The following is a 22,434-nucleotide window of genomic DNA, read 5'->3' as shown; positions in this document are numbered from 1 at the left end:
TGGAAACAGAAAAAATGTCGACAATAAATGCAGTTTTAAATAAAACACTTCTGCCTTCTCCATAAGGCTGAGGGGGATAGTTAATCAAGAAGTTTTCTGCTTAACTTCACATTCCTTTTCTATAATCTTTGCAGCAATGTTAACTACCTTTAATTACATTTTTATTTTACGAAACAGAATTAGTTTTGGGCCCAGGTAAAGGTAAGTGTGGTTTGGATGGGACTATCACTGGGAACTGAAAATTGACCGTGTGGGGAAACTGGTGTCACTTAAGTCCAGTTAAGAAATTTATTTAACAACAATTACATTATTTCATTTCTTGAATAAGCAGGTTTCTTAACGTTTACAATAAACAAACTGCAGTTCACCATCAAGGGTAATGAATGAGGAATTGTCACTGAAACTTTGGATGATTATGGCAAACGGCTGGCTCCTCCAAAATATTACATAATCCACAGCTCGATGCACAGTACATACGAAGACATTCCTGATCCACAGGAGACTGACAAAGCACAGCTAAGGAAAGACTTACATTGGCCAGCTTCTATACATATACAAAAATGAAAGAACATGGAATATAAAGAGAAACTAATCAAACAGGGTTATGCCACCGTCCCCACAGAAATCAAGTCCTGGAACATTTAACACAAACTGCAAACTGTAATTTTCTTCTTGCCACCAATCTAAACACAAAAAAGTAACACACTAGGAAGTACTTTTTATTTCAGTGCAGCCGGCAAGATTTTCAAATAAAAACATTTTGAGGCCTCAAAAAATCTACAGTTAAGTGCACAGTATGAATTTAAATTTATGGAATAAATCCTCTGCAGCAATTTCTAACACTTTCATCCAACCACTACAGTAAATTGGCATTAGAATGTCCACAGAAACTCTGTTGCTTTCCAAAATGAAAACACTGTTTTCCCCCATTTGCAAACCTTCATGCTGTAGTTGAACACAATGTTTTATTACAGTGTGCAAACAGAGGAAAGCAAGTCGAACAAGGAAAACTGCAGCCATCTGAGAGTTTTTGCTATTATCTACCAGCAAATTAACACAAAACATTAGATATAAATTCCAAATCCTAAAGCACTTTAAGAATGTGGTGTTACTGTTATCAATCAACGATGCATTCAGGTCTCTTAACAGTAAATGATTTTCAAGTTAGTTACTTATTGCAAGGAAAACATGTCTTCACTTCTGCATAACGCTGCATCTACCACTGATTAATGTTAAATGATCCCATTATCAGTCAAGAGGGATGGGGCAGGTTGGTGTACAATACAACTCTGCACAAGAGTGAAACCCTCCCCCCTAGTTTGGTGGTTGCATCGGTGGCTCCCCTCAAGTCCTGGTGACAGCCTGGACAAAACACATCTGTTTCACTTTATTCCAGGTCTGGAAGCTCTTCGTCGTCCGAGTCCGACTCAGCGTCGAGGTCGTCAAAGACGGGCTTCGAATCACCACCACCGCCCAGGCCTCCCATCTGTCGCATCATCTGGAACGTAATATTGCAATAAACTTAGTGCAATCAAGAGTCCATATACATAAAAATATATAACTTCCCATTTTAGTGCCTCCAATTCTGTTGGCAGAAGTTGGTTTGTTAATTAGTTACTTACACGGCAAAATTAGGAATTGTAAACAACCAGTCTTATCGTTTCCATTATCTAATACTTCTGATAAATCTGACGTTTGGCGAGACCACTTTACCATTGAACTCTAGGAGCAAGTCACAGAAAAAAGCAAGGAAATAGTTCACCTAATTTACTTTGTACACAATTTTAAATAGTTGTAAATTCATTTATTCTTGTACTCAGGGTGTATACATGGACAAGGAAAAAAAGACCAGATTTCCCGGTTAAAAATACACTTTCTCCCAGATGAAAATACACTTTTTACGTGATAAGTTACAGTATACTCTTCCTCAGCACTGTAAAAGTCATCAGTCCTATGGTTTTATATGCTGGAGTAGAATTTCCCGGCACTTTAAAAAACAAAACTTAGAGGGGGGGAAAACATGTTTTGAAAGACCTTTGATGTGCAGCAACATGTAAGTTGCATATTTTCGTATTACGAAGATATAAATTTGAATTCCACCAAACACCGCATATTACTTTCCGAAACGTGGAAATCGAGATTGCGATGCGCTTTTGTGAGACAGTCACAGCGCCTGTCACATGATCACCAGCTGATGGCAGCATAGGACACGTGATGTAGTGAGCCAATAGCAAGATCACTCTTAAATAGCGCGAATACACAAATAAGAAAAGTTGATTCAAAAATAGCTCTGAGCACTATGGGACTTAATATTTGACGTCATAAGTCCCCAAGACTTAAACCTAACCAACCCAAGGACATCACTCACATCCATGCCCGAGGCAGGATTCGAACCTGCGACCCTAACAGCAGCGCGGTTCCGGACTGAAGCGCCTAGAATCGCTCTACCACAACGGCCGGCTAAGAAAAGTTAATGGTTTAAATTAATATACACAGCATTCACATATAATATTGTGTCTCTAAGATTAATAACCTGGAAGAGAAGCTAAGCTTCCACATATAACGATCTTTCTTGCGCGTGTTACACTTGAAGATACATCACACAAATGTGCCAGTAAAACGACGAAAATGTCTGATCTGGGCTCTAAATTCTTCTACATGGTCGTCCTCAAAGAGTTGATTTTTAAATGAGAGTCAAACGCTTTGTGATTAAAGGAATTCACTGTACATTCTCGCACATAGTTAATCTTGCGTAAAAGGAAATCTGCTTTGAACATAATGCTTTTCAAACACCATTCGCAATATTTTCCCATGACCTGTTAGAAATAGGTTTGTTTCAGCAATTGCAAGAGCACCAAATAACAGGCATCACTGTACTTGCACAGCTACGATGACGCAGGAAGCCCATATGTTCGTACGTGTAAAACATTAAAAGATCTTACGTATGGCACTAAAGAAACAAGACATCAGATGATACTTCAAGAGCGCCGGAATTTCGTAAACCATACTAAAACGCATAATTTGTCTTAAAATGCACATTGGTATATAAATTTTCTTGGAGTACCAGTACTGTATTACCTCATGTTTGGTTCTTTATTATGGCATAATGCCAATAGTGTGAGATTAAACACTTCGTTTCAAATAAATTGACTGCCTCAGCAGAAAAGATTAACTTTAAGCCAAATATCTCTACCAAACCAGCAAAAATAACTTCATTGTTCTGTCAGAAAGGTGGAAATAAAATCTGAAACTAGTAACATATTTTAGCCTTCCGTAATTATGCGAGTGTATTTTAATTCATTTGATAGCTCCCGGCCACAAAAATCCGTTTTGTTAACATTTAACGTGAGAGCAATAAATGAAGAGGAAACAACAAAATCACTGAATGTAAACACAGGTCACATGGACACTCCCCACCTCAACTCAGACAGCTCTGTGCATCAGCCCCAGATTTACTATATTTCCGAGCAGAGGCAATATTAAGTGGTGGCGCCTAGCCACACTTCTGTAACCAGAAGCGGGAAAAAACCGACTCGACTGTGCATAATCAAGAGCCCGCCCGCAACAGCTCAAACGAATCTAATTTAAACAGTCGTCACATCGCACTCATCGGAGGCAGTTTGTTGTTATAAAGCATTGCATAGTCTTCTTAAAGCCTTTGACACACTATGCTGTTGGCAGATGCTTGTATGAGCACTGTTTTGTTGTATACGGTGCATTTCCTTTGCAACTTAAGTTTTATTTTAGTTTTCTTTTTTCTCGTTCATGTTTTGTTGCTGCAGTATTATTCTGCAGTAGCGGGATACAGTAATATCCTTTGTTAGAGTATTGGTTCTTACCAGTTAAAATCACAAAAATTTAACTGGAAACTAAAACAATGAAATTCCCGGAATTCTAAACAATTCCCAGGTTTTTCCCAAGTTTTCTCCCGGATGAAAAAATTCCAGAGTTTTTCCCGGATCTCCCGGGTCATATACACCCTCTGTACTTCATAATTATTTTATCACAACCTACAGCAATTCAACATTTACTTGTTCATCTTTATGTTTCTACCTATCTGTATGTAGTTGTTTCCCATTAATAGCCCATAGTACATAAACTCATTTCAGACATCTTCATCGTCACTCATTACAAAATTTCTTCTTGTGCAACCCTTCACTCTCCTCAAGAATCTCTAAAAGAAATATTGATAGTATGTGATACAATGAAACCACCAACTGCAAAATAACAAAGGAACTGGACATTCTTTTCTTATCAGAGTGCCCTGAGCGATGAATGATTCCTCATAAATGAAGGGAAACATATTTATTGAATGTTTTCACTGTGATTATCATGACCAACAAGGTAACGGTTCAATCTGGTCAAGTTAAATCCTACCCTGAAATTCTTCACACTAAGAATACACTGAAACAAATGCATTGTTAAGACATACTGCAAGTATTTCTAAAAATACTCATTTTTGCTAGAACCAAAGTAGCAGCTGTTTGTACAACCCTTTTTGCCTACAGTGAATGAGCAGATGCAGCCCTGGTGAGACGTCAGTGCATAGTCCAAGCATACACACTAATTTTAAGCACTTACACTGTACCGAAAAGTCTCAAATGAATAATTTTTTAATAACTTGCAATTCACCTCATTAGATACACAGCTTCACATGTAATTGTTACACAAGTAACTATCAGATGAAACAAAATCAAGGCAGCATACGAAGCTGCATTATAGAGGACTTCCATCAATTTGGATTTACTATCTTTACATGAAATATTTTATAATAATTTCTGTAGCACAATTCTATGGTAATTTCTGAATAAGGTAATTTTTTTAACAATCAAACAATTCCTTGTTATTCCTAGCATGCATCCAAAATGGGAAGTATGTATTGGATGACAAACAACATTTTCCTTACAAGAGGCACACCTGACAGAAGAAGAATTATGGCTTTCAGAAACTTCACAGTAATTACTCATTTTATTTATACAGAATTGGTACAGAGTAAGAAATGGTTGTGGCCTTGTTCCGCATACTGTGGTGCATACTTTACCAAATTTGTAAAACGTAGTTACGTAAACAGACAATGCACAAATGACAAATTTGACAGTACTATTCTGCTGATGAACCTAAAGATTACAAAGGAACTATGCTGTCTGACAACTTCCTGAAAATGGTTTACACTATCTAAAAACTTTATGAATGACAATTAGTTCCAACTGGAATCTGAATTAAATTAACAGTTTTTATCATCATGAAGACAGGTGTCATGTCCAGGATAAAAACCAACAAGAGCAATGAATCACTGGTGAGAAGATGTTTTGGATATAGTAGTGAAAATCATTCACCCCTATTTTTCCAGACTTCTCTTTGTTGATTAAAAAGTTGTTCCAATTGAACAGTCCTTTTTTTTAAATTTTTGCACTACACATCACTAGCATTGTTGCGTACAAGTGTGACATAGCATAGCATTCAAATAACTGACTCTACATTCAAAATGAAGCACAGTTTGTACACTGTCCTTGCTGACTGGCTTTAAACACTTAACTATGAACAACAATGTTTAGAAGTAAACTTTGTATTTGACACTTCCTTTAGCACCTAATCTCCTGAATCTGTTTAACTAGATCAAAGTAGTGTGATAGTAATTTCCACCTCGCTTGCAATTCAGAGACCCCATTCTCAAACTTCTGCAAATCATTTTCACACATACTTCATACTTTGTGTAAATCTACATTCCATATGCATCTTGCACAACAGATTTTATGGAACTAATCTGGCTGTGCATACTGCTGAACTTTAAGCACTTTCTCCATCCTTCATTTAGCCAAACAATTTACAAGCTTTTCTTTGTCATTGGAAGTTATTAGTGGAGAAGTTTTCTTTGGTTTAGGAAAGTGCTCTGTTTTTGTTATGGATTTTATTCAGAACAACAATAATCACTGAAACCATAATTCACAGGATCACCAGTTTCTTAAAATGTTTCCACAATGAAATATCAGCATCATTGGCATGAACATCGAAGACATTAACTAAAACATAGCACACATGCAGGTATTTAGGAGAATTTAGATTGCATACCCCATCTTCATATTTCAGCTTCACAAAGTAGGAAACATTTACTTGATTCCAAATTACTGCGAAACTGTGACATGCACCAAGAGAGATGCTATTGGTAAGCATATATGAAAAAACAAAGTAATTTAGCTTTGTCTCCATTTTAACATGTCGTAATACCACAAACTTCACTGCTAATTATTATGGATATTAAATGAGTTGCAAATTCAAACAAATAGCAAACTAACAACTGTTCCTGACATGCTATCAATGAAAACAAATTATCATCGCATTGTGCTATGTTATCTGTCTACCGATGTGCTGTGAAACAAGGATACGCACCTACCATGCAGTGCAATACACTGTCTTCTACAACTAGGATAGGGGTGTACACTTCTCCAGCCACCTGGCAAGCTACGAATTTCACAACTTGCAACATTTTTTTAAAAAAATACTTGCAATGTGACTTAGTAGCTAAAATTTTTTACATTGTTTCTTTCGTTGTATTCTCCCTTCATAAAAAATTTCAGAGCAGGTTTCAACTTGTCAGAATGGACTGTTACCTTGTAAGAAGGAAATGCAAACCACCAACACTAATCACAAAATAGTATTTCACAAAGTACCATGAACTGCAAGTACCGTGTGATAAGAACTTTTTTTAAATGCAATAGTGGCTTGACACTATTTCATCACGATTCGAGTGACAGCGATTACACAGAAGGCAAAAGTTTTGCCTTTCTAACTAAAAATCTTAATATTTGTAGATTTTTAAGGAGCAAGCACAAGGCTTATGTTGAAGTGTCTTTCCCACTTCATTTACTTCCACTGTGAGTAGACTACCAGATGTTTGTCAAAAAGTGCACGATACCAGCTGACTTCCCCAAATAAAGGGATCTACCACAGTTATACTAAATTCAACCTCTCCATAACATTGACAAATTCAATAAAATCTGTTTTCTTCATTAAGTACATGTCCACACTGCACCAGCGATAAACCTACTGAGAGTCAACCACAATTGGAAACCTACTTTAGAAATTTTGCTGCATTCCATCTACAACTTACCAATCTTTTCTTAGTTAATATGCTTGAGGCACAAAAAAATGATCTTTATTAATCACTTAAAATCCTGATTTACCATTTTATTATTTTGCAAACAGAAATCCCAAACATACTAGGCCAACTTACGAACAGACTTCTTGAAACATAAAACTTTGCTTATATTCATTTCAAACCTAGTAAGTATGGCTGTAGAGAGCATCCAGCCCTCCATTTGTAGTGAAAATGTGTTTTGGCTGAGGTGGTTGTCACTAGGTATTGTCTTCACTGTATGCAGCTTTGGATACTATAATCTGTTCATCATAAGACGAAACCTGATGTAAACATTGCACTATGTCTTCTTCCGTATTTGCTGGAACCTCATTGGATTTCAGTTTCACGTGGGACTGCAGCCAAGCTGTCACGAGTACTGTCAAATATGATAAGGGTATGTATTGTGCTGCGTGTTACACGCATATCGGCTTAGCGATAATACGGGACCATAGCTTTACCGGCACATGTAACTCAGCACTGGCTGGTCGGCTGATACAGCTGCAGTGATGTGGCAAGCTGCAGTTCACATAAAATGAGACAACCAGAGGAACAATACAGCTTCAAATTTAATTTAATTTTTAAGCAGCATGAAATAATACATTGCAAATGTCCTACAATATGCCCCGTAGATGACTAGATGAAAACCGCAACATGTTTTTAGCTAATGTACTATTGTAACTAAAAACAAGAATGATAAATTCTTGACTTAACCACATGGTAATTTTTCTGCATAAGCTGTGCGTAACAAAGAGTATTCAAGGATTTCACCATACAGTTAAATACTGAAACCACTGAAGGTATTACTTACAGTCAGTCATCTGGTAATGTCTTAGCTCTTTCCTTATCCGAATTCGAGAAATACATTTCAACTCTGGAAGTGTCACCTGCTACATGGTTAACGAGCCTATCAACAACAGAATCCACAAAGCCAACCAGGTGCAGAATGTTTTCTTCTTTGTATGTTGAGCCGTTCTATATCCCACCAGCATTCGGCAGTGACGTGTGAAAGAGCTGTGTATGTCAATTCCAGTACGCCTGGCACTGAACAGTTTCCTTACTTCTCAGGCCAAATCCCACACCTTGGCTCTATATCAGTTCTGTCGGGTTCATATTGTAACTGTACAGTAGCAAATGTAAAAATGCGGCATTTGTATGATGTGCTTGATGCTGTGAAAATAATTGTTTTTCACGTTTCTACAATACTTATCTACCTCTGTGTTATAAAACTATGAACATAGTCCAAATGAAGAGGATTTGGTTTTCGTTTTTGACTTGAAAATGAAATTGTTACGTTTTCTTAATTTAAACAACTTTTATGAACACTTCCATAAAAGAGTTTGTATGTGAAATGGAAAAATGTATTTCGCGACCAATATGTAATTATAAACAAGACGACTTGTTTTATTCATAAAAAATGAAGACTATTTTCATAATTACGTGATGTAGGTATTTCAAATTGAACAAGAAGAAAAAATGATACTGGGTAAATTTGAACAAAAGCACGAATAACCGCCTTACACTACTGACTGCGCTACACGTTCAAAGTTTATCAACTGCATTATATACAATGCTGGAAAAACTTCAAAACTGATTACCTATGTAAATGTATGAAAAACATTAAGAACGGCCTATTTCTCGGCTCTTTTTAACAGTGTTCCATGCGCATGTTTCACTACATAACAGAAGGCAGCCTCAGCCATTTTCATACTGCCCATAAACACCGTGACAATGAGAGCACAACGCTGCAGAGGCTGAGACTGTACACAATTTTTGAAATAAAAACTATGTGGCTAAAGCGTGATTAAGAAAAATGTTGATGGCTGTTAATACATTAGAATGTCAAACTTTTATTTAACGTAGCTTAGTAATAAGATATCTACTGCATAAATAGGACCTACTTCCAAGAGCATAACACCACCAGTGTACATGTGCTACGGCTCCTGACCAATCATTGCGTCTGTTTACATCAGGTTTATTCTTATGATGAACAGATTATAGACAATATGCTGCATGCTTTGATGCCCGAATCTCACAGCGAATTTGGTGGTTCCGAAAATCTAGAAGAATGTGAAGTTACTTCATGAGAAAGTGACAACAGTTGTCCTTGACATGTGCTTGTCAGTGGTACAAGATAAATACATACACCCCCTGCACTCCACCCAGCTGTTCCTATACTTACACAGGAAATAATTGTGAAATACATGGTTGAACTTCACACCTACACGGAAACCAAAAAATGCCTTCAAGTTTCAGGATATTTTAGTCAAAGTCCAATGCACGAGTATACTCTTGAATTTATTGTGATCTTCAAAGATGTGCAAGTCATTTAAGCTTTAAAGCTATATCCAAATGTCTATATATAATGTCATTCATTATTGGGTGTTTTTCGATGGGAGGGGAGTGGGGTGGAGGTGGGGAGAGCAATATGTTAATGGGTTAATGATTGTGGAACATTTAACACAGTAAATGGCATGCTGTACAGTACGGATAGGTAACTGGCGGCCCGCAGGCTGGATCAACCTACAATTTGCTTCAATCCAGCCCACAAATTCAAAGATTACTCCCAATTGTTTGTCAACTAGAACAGTGTATCTCTATGCTGTATGTTGTTTTTCTATCCTTTCTCATATTAACATTAGAAAATGATTCTCACATTGTGGATGTTATAACACCAACTTTTGAAATCTAAGCTATTTAGTAATGAATTAGCTGTCAACAGTTGCTTTTATAGGTGTTCATTTTTCCATGATCATTTCAAGATGCCTGGCAACCCATCTCCAGAAGTTTACATTTGTGTGTTGTGAACACTGATGTAAGGCAAGGAGTACCATTCATACCAGCGTTTTGGCATATAATTGTAACATTGACACTATAGTTGTGACCAGGTGGCCTGCAAGCTTAAGCATGTGAATTAGGTCCATAGGTTACCAAAGGTTGTCCATGCCTGCTGTAGAGTATAACTGGCCACTTATGTTATCTTATGACTGATAGATCAAAGTACAGAAACTTTTCTCACTTTCACAATACACAGAGCTCCTATATGCCTGAAAATCCCTATTCTAACATCCAATGCATGAACACACAGCTCCAATTTGAAGAAATGAATATTGAAGTTTTGCACTCTGTTATACCCCTCCCTGTATATTATGGAGCATATCAGCTTATAAAGTTTTATGCCTGTCACCATCAGCTCTGTATTTCAAATGTGAGTAGTGAGCATACATGCACTCAAAGCATTCGTTTGTTATCAGAATATGTAGGACACACTGATTCTGACTACTGAAGTTTCGACACTTAAAACTAACAACTATCATGAGAAACGTGAACACAGAAAGAAAAAATTAAATTCCCGAAAGAGAACTGAAGGAAAGTGACACGAAATACTTCCACAATTCTATAAATAAGTTTACAGCTTCTGGTGAGTAATGCTTTTGCACTGCAGGGCACTTTCAAATTTGATATGTAATTTTTTTAACTGGAAAAAGGAATTTCTGGTAAAACACTATTTTGGATAATCCATGTATTCTAGTCCACATTAACCCAGAAAATGGGCTGCTTGCTGTAGTACAAAGCAATTTTCTGATTTTATTCAATAATTAAACTTATAAGAACTGTGCAGCTAGAATGTAACAAAAATTGCTTCTAAATGCAATTTTTTTAATTGGCATTTAATACACACAACATGCAAAATTCAGAAATCGTGTTCAACATTTTAAGCATAGGAGAAACTTATTGCTACATTTCTGGTTGTGGTATATCTTTAAGCAACGTTCCATACAAATGCTCACAAAATGGTTACTAAACTGCTGGTGCAAAAAGTTATGCGTGCAGACGTAAAATCCAACTAACAGTATTACAGAGCATAAAAGAGAGAGTCAATCGGAAAATAGTGACTTCCAATGTTGCAGACCAATGTGTGCAGCATAGAACTGCACTAAAAGAGTTCATTGCCCAAAGCTGGAGGGTTAGCCCCTCAACTGTTTCTGACAATTACACTTTACTGGCCGATATCCATAGAAACTTCTGACACAGACACCATAATTTATCAAATTACTCATTTATGGTAAATGCTGTACCCTGCTTGCAACATCCTATCTATTTCAGTGTTCTCTCCCCACCTTCTTCTCCAGGGAGGTGTATAACAATATTTACAACTTCAGTGGTTTGGCATCTGTTAGATGAGAAAAGACTGCAGTCGTCCAAGCAATGTGCTTGGGATGACTCCAAATACTTTTTCATGGCTTTTCATGACCAGAAGTGTGTAGTGATGAACACAATTATCCCATGAAAGTGGGATACAGTACACAGTAGCAACATGACAAATGACTTGAGACTGAGTTAAATTGTCTACACTGATCAGCAGGAAATGTGGATGTGTTTGGTAGACACTTGTCCAGTACCAACAAGTCCAGAACTAAGTCACAAATAATCCAGAGGTAGTTAGGAAACTGGTTCTGACATACCACCCAGTCATGGGAGATAGGGGAAATGAGGCTGCTAGTCAAATCACAATGAGCCTCTCCACCTTATTGAAAAACTTTTCCGGCATATGTGTTAGCTACAAATATGCAGAATGCAATAAGGAAGTACAATGCTTGTGCATCAAAATTTATCAAGATAATCATGTTCCTCATGTGTGGACTATGAAGCTCCTTGTTTGGAAATTATCACAAAGAAAATTTTTATTTTCTGATCAAGTTTTCTTGAATAGGTGTTATGTTTTGAATAAAATGCAATTTTCATGCCTGTAAATCAAATTCAGTTATCCCATATCCATCAAATTAATGACTTCACAACAATACTACGAAATGTGTGCCCTGAATCTAAACAGTTTATGGGGTCAATGTCACAGAACCAGTTGACAAGCTGTATGTAGCTCAGTCCAAGATAGATGACAATGGCAACATTAATAAGGAGTACAAAATTTACCAGAATGCTACAGATAAATTAAGTTTTCAAGGCACCTGGTGTGCCTGCATAGGGAAGTGTAAAATTAGTGTCTACATCTACATTTATCCTTGGGAAACCATCAGACAGTGTATCAGAGTTCTTCCAGTACCATTAAGTAAGCCTCCCCATCTCTCTTCCATATGTGCATGCACATGGGAAGAATGACCATTGGTCATCAGCTCTAGTGTCTCAAATTTTATGGTTGTGTTCATTTCACTTCATGTACGTGGTATGAAGTAAAACGCTGCCCAACTTCCCAAAGCATATTACCCAGAAATTTCAACACAGTACCTATACATAATGAACAACATTTACCTTCTACCATTTGCCATTGATTTTTGGCACCACACACACACACACACACACACACACACACACACACACACACACACACACACCTGATGAATTCATCTTATGGGTGTCCTGTAAACCAACTGTTGTGGACGAATCATCTCCTTAAGATCATTCTTACTAATCTCTGCCTAGCACCCAGCTTTTCATATTGTATTTTATTATTTAGATATTATTTCCAGAGATGCATCAGCAATTTTGCACTAGATTTCTTCTACGTATGAGCAATATGTTTGTTTATATTTATGATGAACTGTAAGCCCCTGCACTATTTACCAATCCTCAGCAGTACTTCCAGCAGTTCATTACAGTCTTCTGACACTAGAACTGTCTTACAGACAACTGCATCATCTGTAGACAGCCTCATGGAGCTTCTGACAACTAAATCGCGCAATTTGTAACAATTTTGACTTAAAAAGAAAACTATTTAAAAATTTAGAGTTGATCAGCACAACGAGAATTATTAGGAAAAACAGGAAAAAAAGCAACAGGATCTTGAGTGACAAACTGTTACTAACCAATAAGGAATTTGAGGTGGGCAAACAATCTGGCCACACAAATATACAACGTGGAGTCCAAAATTTTCGGGACTGGTGCTGCCATCTTGAACGTAGTAGTAGTAGTAGTAGTAGTAGGTCTTTGCACCGCTAGGTGGCAAGAGCTGCATATCCGACGAGTCAGTGTGTGGAGTGGCATTCAGCTGAGAGGACGTGTTGTGTGTCCACAGAGATTTCCGTAACACTGTTTGGTGTGTGGCAATTTTACGATGGATCCACGAACAGAACAGCACGTGTGTATCAAATCCCGTGTGAATCTCTGGGAAAGTTCTACAGAGACACATGTAATGATTCAACAAGTGTTTGGGGGACAGAGCATGAGCCGTATGCATGTGTGAGTGGCACACTGTTCAGGGCCGGCTGTCACACATCGTCAATGATGCTCACACTGGAAGGCCCGTAAGCTGCACGCCAGACATTGTTGCCCAACTTCAACAATCGGTTCGTGCAGATCAACGTTGAACCATTCAGGACCTTGTGGATGAAGTGGGTATTGATTATGGGACATGCCAACGATTGAAGAATTGGGCATACATCGTGTCGCCGCAAAATTTGTGCCAAGGATCTTGACTGCCGTCGTACCGCAACCTGATGATCTAACCTTCTTGACACAGGTTATCATCGGCAATGAGCTGAATTTATGGTTATGATCCAGATACAAAGCAACAATCATCCGAATGGAAGGGCCTTGGCTCTCCAAGACCCAAAAAAGCAAGACAAGTGAAGAGCACAATTGCTTTCTTTGATACCAAGGGAATTATGCACAAGGAATTCGTCCCACCCAACCAAACAGCAAATTCTGTGTACTATTGCGAGATTTTGCGACTGCAACGATGACCCGAACTTTGGCATCAAGGGAACTGTGTGCTGAATCACGACAATGCACTGTTACGCAACCTTGCTCACCAGGACCTTTTCAGCAAAAAACATGACGGTTGTAACCCACCCACCATAAATGCCAGATTTGGCATCTTGCAGTGTTAAACACACTTAAAAAACAGGACTTCCAGAAAACATTTGACCAGTGGCAGAAGCTCTGGGACTGGTGAGTACGTGCAGATGGAAACTACTTCAAGGGTGACTGACCATTAGTCCAAAGGTAATGTTTTTAACAGATGGCAGCAACAGTCCCGAAAAGTTTGTATAGCACCTTGTAGGGTAGTTCTATACTGGATTCCAAAGGAGAAAAGACGAAGATGACAACCATATGGAAAGTGGGTAGGCGTTAGAGAACAGGTAGGAGCAACAGGGGACATGCTAACCCAGAGGAACATCTAGGGTCACTTATCTAGCAGTTTATTATGGTGATAGTTGCAGCCAACTGACTTACCTCTTCCAGGTCCTCCGGCTGTCCCGTCTCGTCGTCACTGTCGTCCTCATCCTTCCACTTGTTGAAGTCCACCTTCAACCAGTGCCGCTTTTGCTTGTCAGAACAGAGATGAGGCCAATACCCCTGGGACGATTCTTTCTTCTTCAGTACAAGCTCAATATTGCGTGCTTTTACAGATGTTACAGACTTGTCGGGGTCCACTTCTTTATACAACGGAATTGTAACCTGTTAAGAGAGTATTTTTGAATAAAAAGCACTGTACAATAACTTTGAAATTTTTACTTTTGTACTTTGCCTAACACTTGGTATCAAAGCTTCGTTCCTAGGCACTGCCGGACAAGACGCTTTTATAAAGCTGTGTTCCTGATGTGACTTACCAAACCAAAGTGCTGGCAGGTCAATAGACACACAAAATTCAAGCTTTTGCAACTAACAGTTGCTTCGCCAGGAAAGAGGGAAGAGGAAAGGATGTGGGTTTTAAGGGAGAGCGTAAGGAGTCATTCCAATCCCGGGTGAGGAAAGACTTACCTTACGGGGAAAAAAGGACAGGTATACACTCTCTCTCTCTCTCTCTCGCACACACGCACACACACACACACACACACACACACACCCATCTGCACAACGACAGACACAAGCAGACACCAACCACTTTCTCAAATGCCTTGAATCCTCACCCAATCTGTTACCCCCGGAAACCATCCTTGTAACCATTGATGCCACTTCCTTATACAGACACATTCCGCACGTCCAGGGCCTCGCTGCGATAGAGCACTTCCTTTCACGCCGATCACCTGCCACCCTACCTAAAACCTCTTTCCTCATGACCTTAGCCAGCTTCATCCTGACCAACAACTTCTTCACTTTTGAAGGCCAGACATACCAACAATTAAAGGGAACAGCCATGGGTACCAGGATGGCCCCCTCGTACGCCAACCTATTCATGGATCACTTAGAGGAAGCCTTCTTGGTTACCCAGGCCTGCCAACCCAAAGCTTGGTACAGATTTATTGATGACATCTTCATGATCTGGACTCACAGTGAAGAAGAACTCCAGAATTTCCTCTCCAACCTCAACTCCTTTGGTTCCATCAGATTCACTTGGTCCTACTCCAAATCCCACGCCACTTTCCTTGACGTTGACCATCTGTCCAATGGCCAGCTTCACACGTCTGTCCACATCAAACCCACCAACAAGCGACAGTACCTCCATTATGACAGCTGCCACACATTCCACATCAAACGGTCCCTTCCCCACAGCCTAGGTCTTCGTGGCAAACGAATCTGCTCCAGTCCGGAATCCCTGAACCATTACATCAACAACCTGACAACAGCTTTCGCATCCCGCAATTACCCTCCCGACCTGGTACAGAAGCAAATAACCAGAGCCACTTCCTCATCCCCTCAAACCCAGAACCTCCCACAGAAGAACCCCAAAAGTGCCCCACTTGTGACAAGATACCTTCTGGGACTGGACCAGACTCTGAATGTGGCTCTCCAGCAGGGATACGACTTCCTCAAATCCTGCCCTGAAATGAGATCCATCCTTCATGAAATCCTCCCCACTCCACCAAGAGTGTCTTTCCGCCGTCCACCTAACCTTCGTAACCTGTTAGTTCATCCCTATGAAATCCCCAAACCACCTTCCCTACCCTCTGGCTCCTACCCTTGTAACCGCCCCCGATGTAAAACCTGTCCCACGCACCCTCCCACCACCACCACCACTTACTCCAGTCCTGTAACCTGGAAGGTGTACGCGATCAAAGGCAGAGCCACGTGTGAAAGCACCCATGTGATTTACCAACTGACCTGCCTACACTGTGAAGCTCTATGTGGGAATCACCAGCAACAAACTGTCCATTTGCATGAATGGACACAGGCAGACAGTGTTTGTTGGTAATGAGGATCACCCTGTGGCTAAACATGCCTTGGTGCGCGGCCAACACATCTTGGCACAGTGTTACACCGTCCGGGTAATCTGGATACTTCCCACTAACACCAACCTATCCGAACTCCGGAGATGGGAACTTGCTCTTCAATATATCCTCTCTTCCCATTACCCACCAGGCCTCAATCTCCACTAATTTCAAGTTGCCGCCACTCATACCTCACCTGTCATTCAACAACATCTGTGCCTCGGCACTTCCGCCTCGACTGACATCTCTGCCCAAACTCTGTCTTTAAATATGTCTGCGTGTGTGTGCGCGTGCGCGTATACCCGTCCTTTTTTCCCCCCTAAGGTTTCCGCTCCCGGGATTGGAATGACTCCTTACCCTCTCCCTTAAAACTCACATCCTTTCCTCTTTCCCTGTCCTTCCCTCTTTCCTGACGAAGCAACCGTTGTTTGTGAAAGCTAGAATTTTGTGTGTATGTTTGTGTATCTACCTGCCAGTGCTTTCGCAAAATTCAATCAAATGGATAACACTGGTCCCACACATTATATACTTTATCAAACTATTACTATTCATGCTCCATTTGCTATTTGGGTGGTGGAGGCAGGGCCAGAGAAGTTTTAAGTATGGCTGTGCCATCCATACCCTTACTTTTCTGCTCATATTTATGTATTTTTTCATTATTAATGTAAGATTCTGTTGGCAACTCTTCCATTTGTCATAACCAACTAGATGACACTTTACAGTAGCCAAAACTGAGTATCATGTTTATTTTTCCGAATGTGAATTTCCGAGATGTGAACTAAATTGCTGCAAAGCATATTTATCCAACACACACTTTCAATATAGTCAAGGCAAATGCACCCAGAGAAGGTAAACTGACAAGTTGAAATCTATAAGCCCACTTTTACGTTCCCAGAATTAACATTTACCTACTCTTTACAACATTTACAGCTCTCTCCTTTCATAATGTTAATTTGCACCCACTTTTACTTTAATATAATTTCAATTCCCTTTGATTTACACTTAATTTTCGTGGAGAAAAATGTCTTAACCAACACAAAATGATGCTGGCCTCAAATTAGTGTCTACAGACATTTATGCGATTAAATTTCTTGCCACTAGGGTACTCGGCTCAGCAAATCTGAATTGGTGAAAGTAGGAACAATTCATGCTTTGTTCACTGCTGCCAGAAAGGTTTACTTAGCACAGTGACTAGAGTCACTAGGTTCGAAGAAACAATTTGCAAACCATCACAAACTTTTTCCATCTTTGTCTACAGCACCTGCACAGCTGTGATGATTGTGACACCTTCGCAAACATACATTTCGTGTTTTATCTGGGAACTTTGAGCACTGGTTGACACCCTTGCTCTCTGTATGTTGTTCAGATGTTCCTTGAAGCATAGTACTTGCTTATTTGAAGCTTCAATCTACCACAAACTCTTATCCAAGAATTCTCCAAGATTAAGGATTCATGAGAAGCATATGTGAAGGAAGAAAGGATCTGGGATAAAGTGCTTTCGAACTTCAGCCAACAGGAATTCCACAGTAACATATAACCTGAAAATTCAACAAGCTTCGTGCAAATGCTCAACCAAGCAAATGGAACATATATGGAATAAATTCCATTCCTGATAATACATCTTGCAAATTTCAGTAAAATATATAAAATTGTCATAAGCAGAAGAACAAACAAATGTGGTGAGAGTATACAATATAATTAAATATAAAATAGAACTTTAATACACGAACAGTGGCAGAACAATGCCCTTCAGATTTTAGTCATCTTTCTTCCAAGAATGTAAAAAAGGGACAAAGACATTGTCTAACAAGGCACTGAAATATAGATTTTTTCAAATTGCATAAAACAGCTAAATCCTTAACATACAATAACTTACATTTTTTATGTTTCATACATTCCTTGCTTGTTCCTCCATCTAACATGCCAACCAACATTACCCACCCATAATCATTCTAATTTCACTATGCTGTCGACTTCCTGCCAAGGTCCCATTGTTAAAACTTACATCTTTCACTTTATCCCTCTTCACTTAAATTTTCCGCGTGCATTAAAGTAATTTCCCCTTTTTGTCTGTCAATGTCACAAAACTAAAATAATAATCTGTATGCCAATTTCCCTAAATTGATCACTGTATTTCCAACCAACAATATAAAACTGTAGAACAGACCATTCAGTTAACACATTTACTTTCCTTGCCCAAAAGCTCAACAGGACCACTTACCTCGTGCAGCTTTCTTTCGGTACCACCAACACCCTTGAAGTACACCTTGTCAGTGTCGATATTGATCACAGGATCTTTGCAGTCCTCCAGGCACACAGTTAGGAAGACGACTCCGGGGCGTTGTGCCCACATAACTGGAGGCGGCACAGGTCTGTGACAAAGTTATTTCCAAAATCAGTTCTAATGCCTGCCATCCTGGATGACAAACTTCAGAAACAAAACTTGATTAATATGGTAATACTACAGCAAGTATATAAATGAACATTGGATGTGTGAAATAAAAGACTACTTTTTGATTAGCATTTTTGCTCTACAAGAAGCAAGCAAATAAGGTAAAAGTTTAATGCTGTGGCTTCGTTACTGGTTTTTCTATGTGACCCTTCATGGAGGTATTTGATCCACATCATCTAAACCTTTGGGATGTGGCACGCAAAGTCATTGTGCTCACACAGAAAGACCAGAACTGACACTATTTCCCTTGAGCCTATGTTAGCTTTCAGAAAGTAGGTTATGGTAACACACTTATCTATAGCGTAGCCTCACGTCTACGTCCCATTCAAAGACAAGTTCGGTTGCAAGTATAGGAAGCTTCAGTTAATCCCGATTCCTATCCATACTCAAATCAGGCTATAATTACGCACTACATGTATTTTACTGAAAAGTAGACTACACCTCAATTTAAACTGAATTTTTTGAATTTTAGAAACCATTAAACTAATTAATCTTTGACGACAAATTTCTGGATAAACTAACACCTGTAGCCATAAAAATTTGATCTGCAACTGCTGATTCGAAACAAAAGATTCTCCAAGCAAACAGTATTTCATTCTGCTCACATAAGCATAGTCAGTAACAATAATAAAAAATCAACAATTCTGCATCAATGATCTTGCTGCATGAAGTGTGATAGTGCCCTAAACTGTTCATTGTGATGAGACTTCATCTGTAACACAGCTTAGGTCAGAGTTGGAGATGGCACTGAAGTGAGTAGTATAGCTGTTTACAGTTTAGGCTGAGGTTCAGAATTATTACAGGTCACAACTACATGGAAAAGCTCTGAAGGATATCCTTACTGCTAGCATGAAGCACTGCTCATTAACTATGAAACTTTACCATGCTTTGAGCAAATTCTGTGTAGGGCATATCACTTATTTGACTAAATATTAAAAAAAATAAGCTGAATCCTCAATTTAATACACCATGAAAGTGCGCTGTAGTTACTACCAATATATTTCAACGAATTTCAAATATTACACTGCCATTTGGTGATAATTTTCCCCCACTCAAAGCAACCCAGGTAAGTGCTGAAACTGGCAAATAATGGAATCACATGCATGTTGTCCCCTCCTTAGTACACGAGACATAGCACCTACACAGATAGCACAATGTATCTCGCCAATTCCAGCAAGTTTTAATAGTTTTGGGCCTGTGGCCACTTCCATAGTGTAATAACATTTTTAGCAGCTTAACTCGACAGTATAAAATGAATTCTGCTCAGACAAAGATTCGACATTCCTCTTTTCACAAATTGTTTCATTGATTTGCACAGTTACAATGAAAATTGAAAAGTGTAAGATACCCCAAAGGAAAATTTTCTGAACGCTTTAAACTAATTCAATATATAAACCTTAATTCACAATGAACATGGCCAGTATAAATGACCAATAATATGAATAATATTTAAATACACTACTTTTAGGTCACTAGTGAGTTAAAATTCACTGACGAAATTAGAGAAAAATTTTGCAATCACAGGGAACATTTCTAAACTGAACACAAGTAACTTTGCAGTAAATTTTCCGCCCTATACTACTACGCAGTAACCGACGATAAATTAAATGTAACCTGTAGCAGTTTGATTCATGGTTGAATTAAAACCAGTTAATGCTCTTAAGTGTAGATAATGTTACTGGTTAAGATCCCACCCACAAAATACTAACGGAATATCTGCTAGAACAGTGTAAACTAAACAGGACATTATGTAGCAACGGAACACGTGAATTTTCTGTAACTCACCTATGTAATCCTAACATTTTTTATTAAATCAAAAATGATCTTCGATTTAATTTTTTTTACATAAAACCAACCACTGAACCTGAAGCATGCCATGCTACAACAGAATCATTCACGCCAAACCAAAACCGCCATTACTGCAGACTCATTGTGTCGTTTGCACATGGCATGACTATTTGCACCGTCAAGCCACATAATACTTACGAGCTATCTTGAACCATCGTGTGTGGTGCTAAAATTCAACCAGCCAAATTCCGTGCACTATACTTGCGATTAACCCGCGACAGAAAAATTGGGCAGAGACACCGGTTCAACACAAGTAAAACTCTATGAAAGAATTCGTATATTACTAAGTTATGTGTTTGACGTTAACCCTACACAAAGGTTAGCAATTCTGAGCGCTCTCAAATCTTGTGACAGTCACCGACACTCCAGAAAGTTCGCTAATCAATAAACACGAGATCTGCACTAAAACTGAAAACGCCAAGATGGCGCCTATTCAAGTTCAGGTGCGATGGGATACTGCGAGAGGGGCACAGAGGAACGAAACCGATTACACGCTATAGGACAGTACAGAAATACTAGGCAAATATTTTTGGCAATACATTCGGGCGTGCCAAGAACAGAAGAAACAATGTGCAATTTTCTACTCACGCTTCGTCTCCAGACATTTCAGCGTAGTTACAAAACAACGAGTAGGCAGAATTACAAAACAATCGAAGGTTCCTGCTGCGCAGATAGTACTGTTCTCGAAACCAGAGGGGGGAACTACACGCTGTTTATCTTTGCCTTCATAAGAAGACGCAGTTAAATAGGAAATTTTGGAAAGCGGCCATTTCTTATGCTATAAATTGATTCTTAAAATCGCACATTGTTTTTATTTTACAGAATTAAGTTTATACTTAATTTACAGAGCAAATATTGCTGCGTTCCTTAGAAACCACATCGATATACAAGTTCGATAGTTGGCTAGTAAGAGGGATTCCAGAGGTTCACTTTACCGTGTATATTCTCATACATATGAAATCTTTATGATTTTCGTAAGATTTTATATTCATTAGCAGAATAAGAATAATTCTATCCAAAAGTAAGCGATACCTCTTTCGTTTTACAAACATTATGTGGATAACATGAGACCAGAACAAAATTCAGATGTGTAGGAAGCGAGCTCGGGGAAGTACCAAAATCCACGCCCTTCAATAGCAGTTCTTGTGTTCAAAGAGAATAATCTACAGATATTGCCGTAGAAATTGGCGCCACGTTTTCATTAATGACTGTCCCCTGTAAGGCCATTACTTTGTTGAACAGGTTTCGTATCTATTTATGTCAGACGATTTACGGAAGCAACACGCTTCCTTATAAACGAAATTTATGTTCCAGATACCTTTAAAAGAGAAGAATAGTAATATGATAATGGAAAATAATGAAGCAAATATTATTGCCAAAAAAAAAAAAAAAAAAGAATATGAAGGTCAAGCATGCTGATACAACGTAGGCTCCGGCCCAACAAGCAACGTTCACTGGACAAACCAGATGAAAATCCGACAGGAGTTTTGTCTTTCATGTCCAATATATCCCTGGGCGCTTCTTGCGAACGTTTGATCAAAGCGTTAAGAGTATATTACTCGTTTTCAGGACTCTCACTCCTATGCCAATGCAAATGCACGTTATCAATCTAGAAAAAATACAGTCCCTTCAATTGATAGAAACGATTACTGTCAGTTGTTACGTAGAAAAATATTTTTCTCTGCATGTTGTCACTTATTTTATAAACTGTTCATGACATGGATTTATTTATAAATAACTTTTCTGCTACCTACCACCTCACACATCAAAAACGAAAAAATTGCCTTAGTATATATAGAAAAACGCATTTGAAAATGGGAATTATTTCCCAGAACGCATCATGTAAAACATATATAAAAACTACGACTGGTACCAGGAAAGCTATTTATAAACAA

The 22,434-nt window shown here is 38.7% G+C and overlaps 1 protein-coding gene across 2 annotated transcripts; it reads right to left on the bottom strand.

Annotated features, from left to right (window-relative positions):
* Positions 1-274: 274 nt before the first annotated feature.
* LOC126426930 (prostaglandin E synthase 3) lies at positions 275-21,236 on the bottom strand. 2 transcript variants are annotated; one of them, XM_050089038.1, is made up of 4 exons: positions 21,128-21,236; positions 18,461-18,611; positions 14,324-14,548; positions 275-1,498 (listed from the first exon to the last, which is right to left on the bottom strand). In XM_050089038.1, the coding sequence occupies exons 1-4, from the start codon at positions 21,142-21,144 to the stop codon at positions 1,388-1,390; spliced, it is 504 nt and encodes a 167-aa protein (XP_049944995.1). In that variant the 5' UTR covers positions 21,145-21,236; the 3' UTR covers positions 275-1,387. The 2 variants fall into 2 exon arrangements, with proteins under 2 accessions (XP_049944995.1, XP_049944994.1); XM_050089037.1 differs by lacking the exon at positions 21,128-21,236 and adding an exon at positions 20,678-20,963.
* Positions 21,237-22,434: the final 1,198 nt, after the last annotated feature.

Source organism: Schistocerca serialis, chromosome 11 (genome assembly GCF_023864345.2).
Source record: "Schistocerca serialis cubense isolate TAMUIC-IGC-003099 chromosome 11, iqSchSeri2.2, whole genome shotgun sequence".
NCBI lineage: Eukaryota > Metazoa > Arthropoda > Insecta > Orthoptera > Acrididae > Schistocerca > Schistocerca serialis.
The sequence above is the reverse complement of the archived record's forward strand: the minus strand, read 5'-3'. Positions and strand labels throughout refer to the sequence as shown.

What these genes read in the sequence shown, in the direction of transcription:
- LOC126426930 (XM_050089038.1), bottom strand. An exon ending in CCGAAAGAAAGCTGCACGAG is followed by an intron (nt 14,549 to 18,460) that starts GTAAGTGGTCCT and finishes CTCTCTTAACAG; the next exon opens with GTTACAATTCCGTTGTATAA. An exon ending in AGCCGGAGGACCTGGAAGAG is followed by an intron (nt 1,499 to 14,323) that starts GTAAGTCAGTTG and finishes ATTACGTTCCAG; the next exon opens with ATGATGCGACAGATGGGAGG.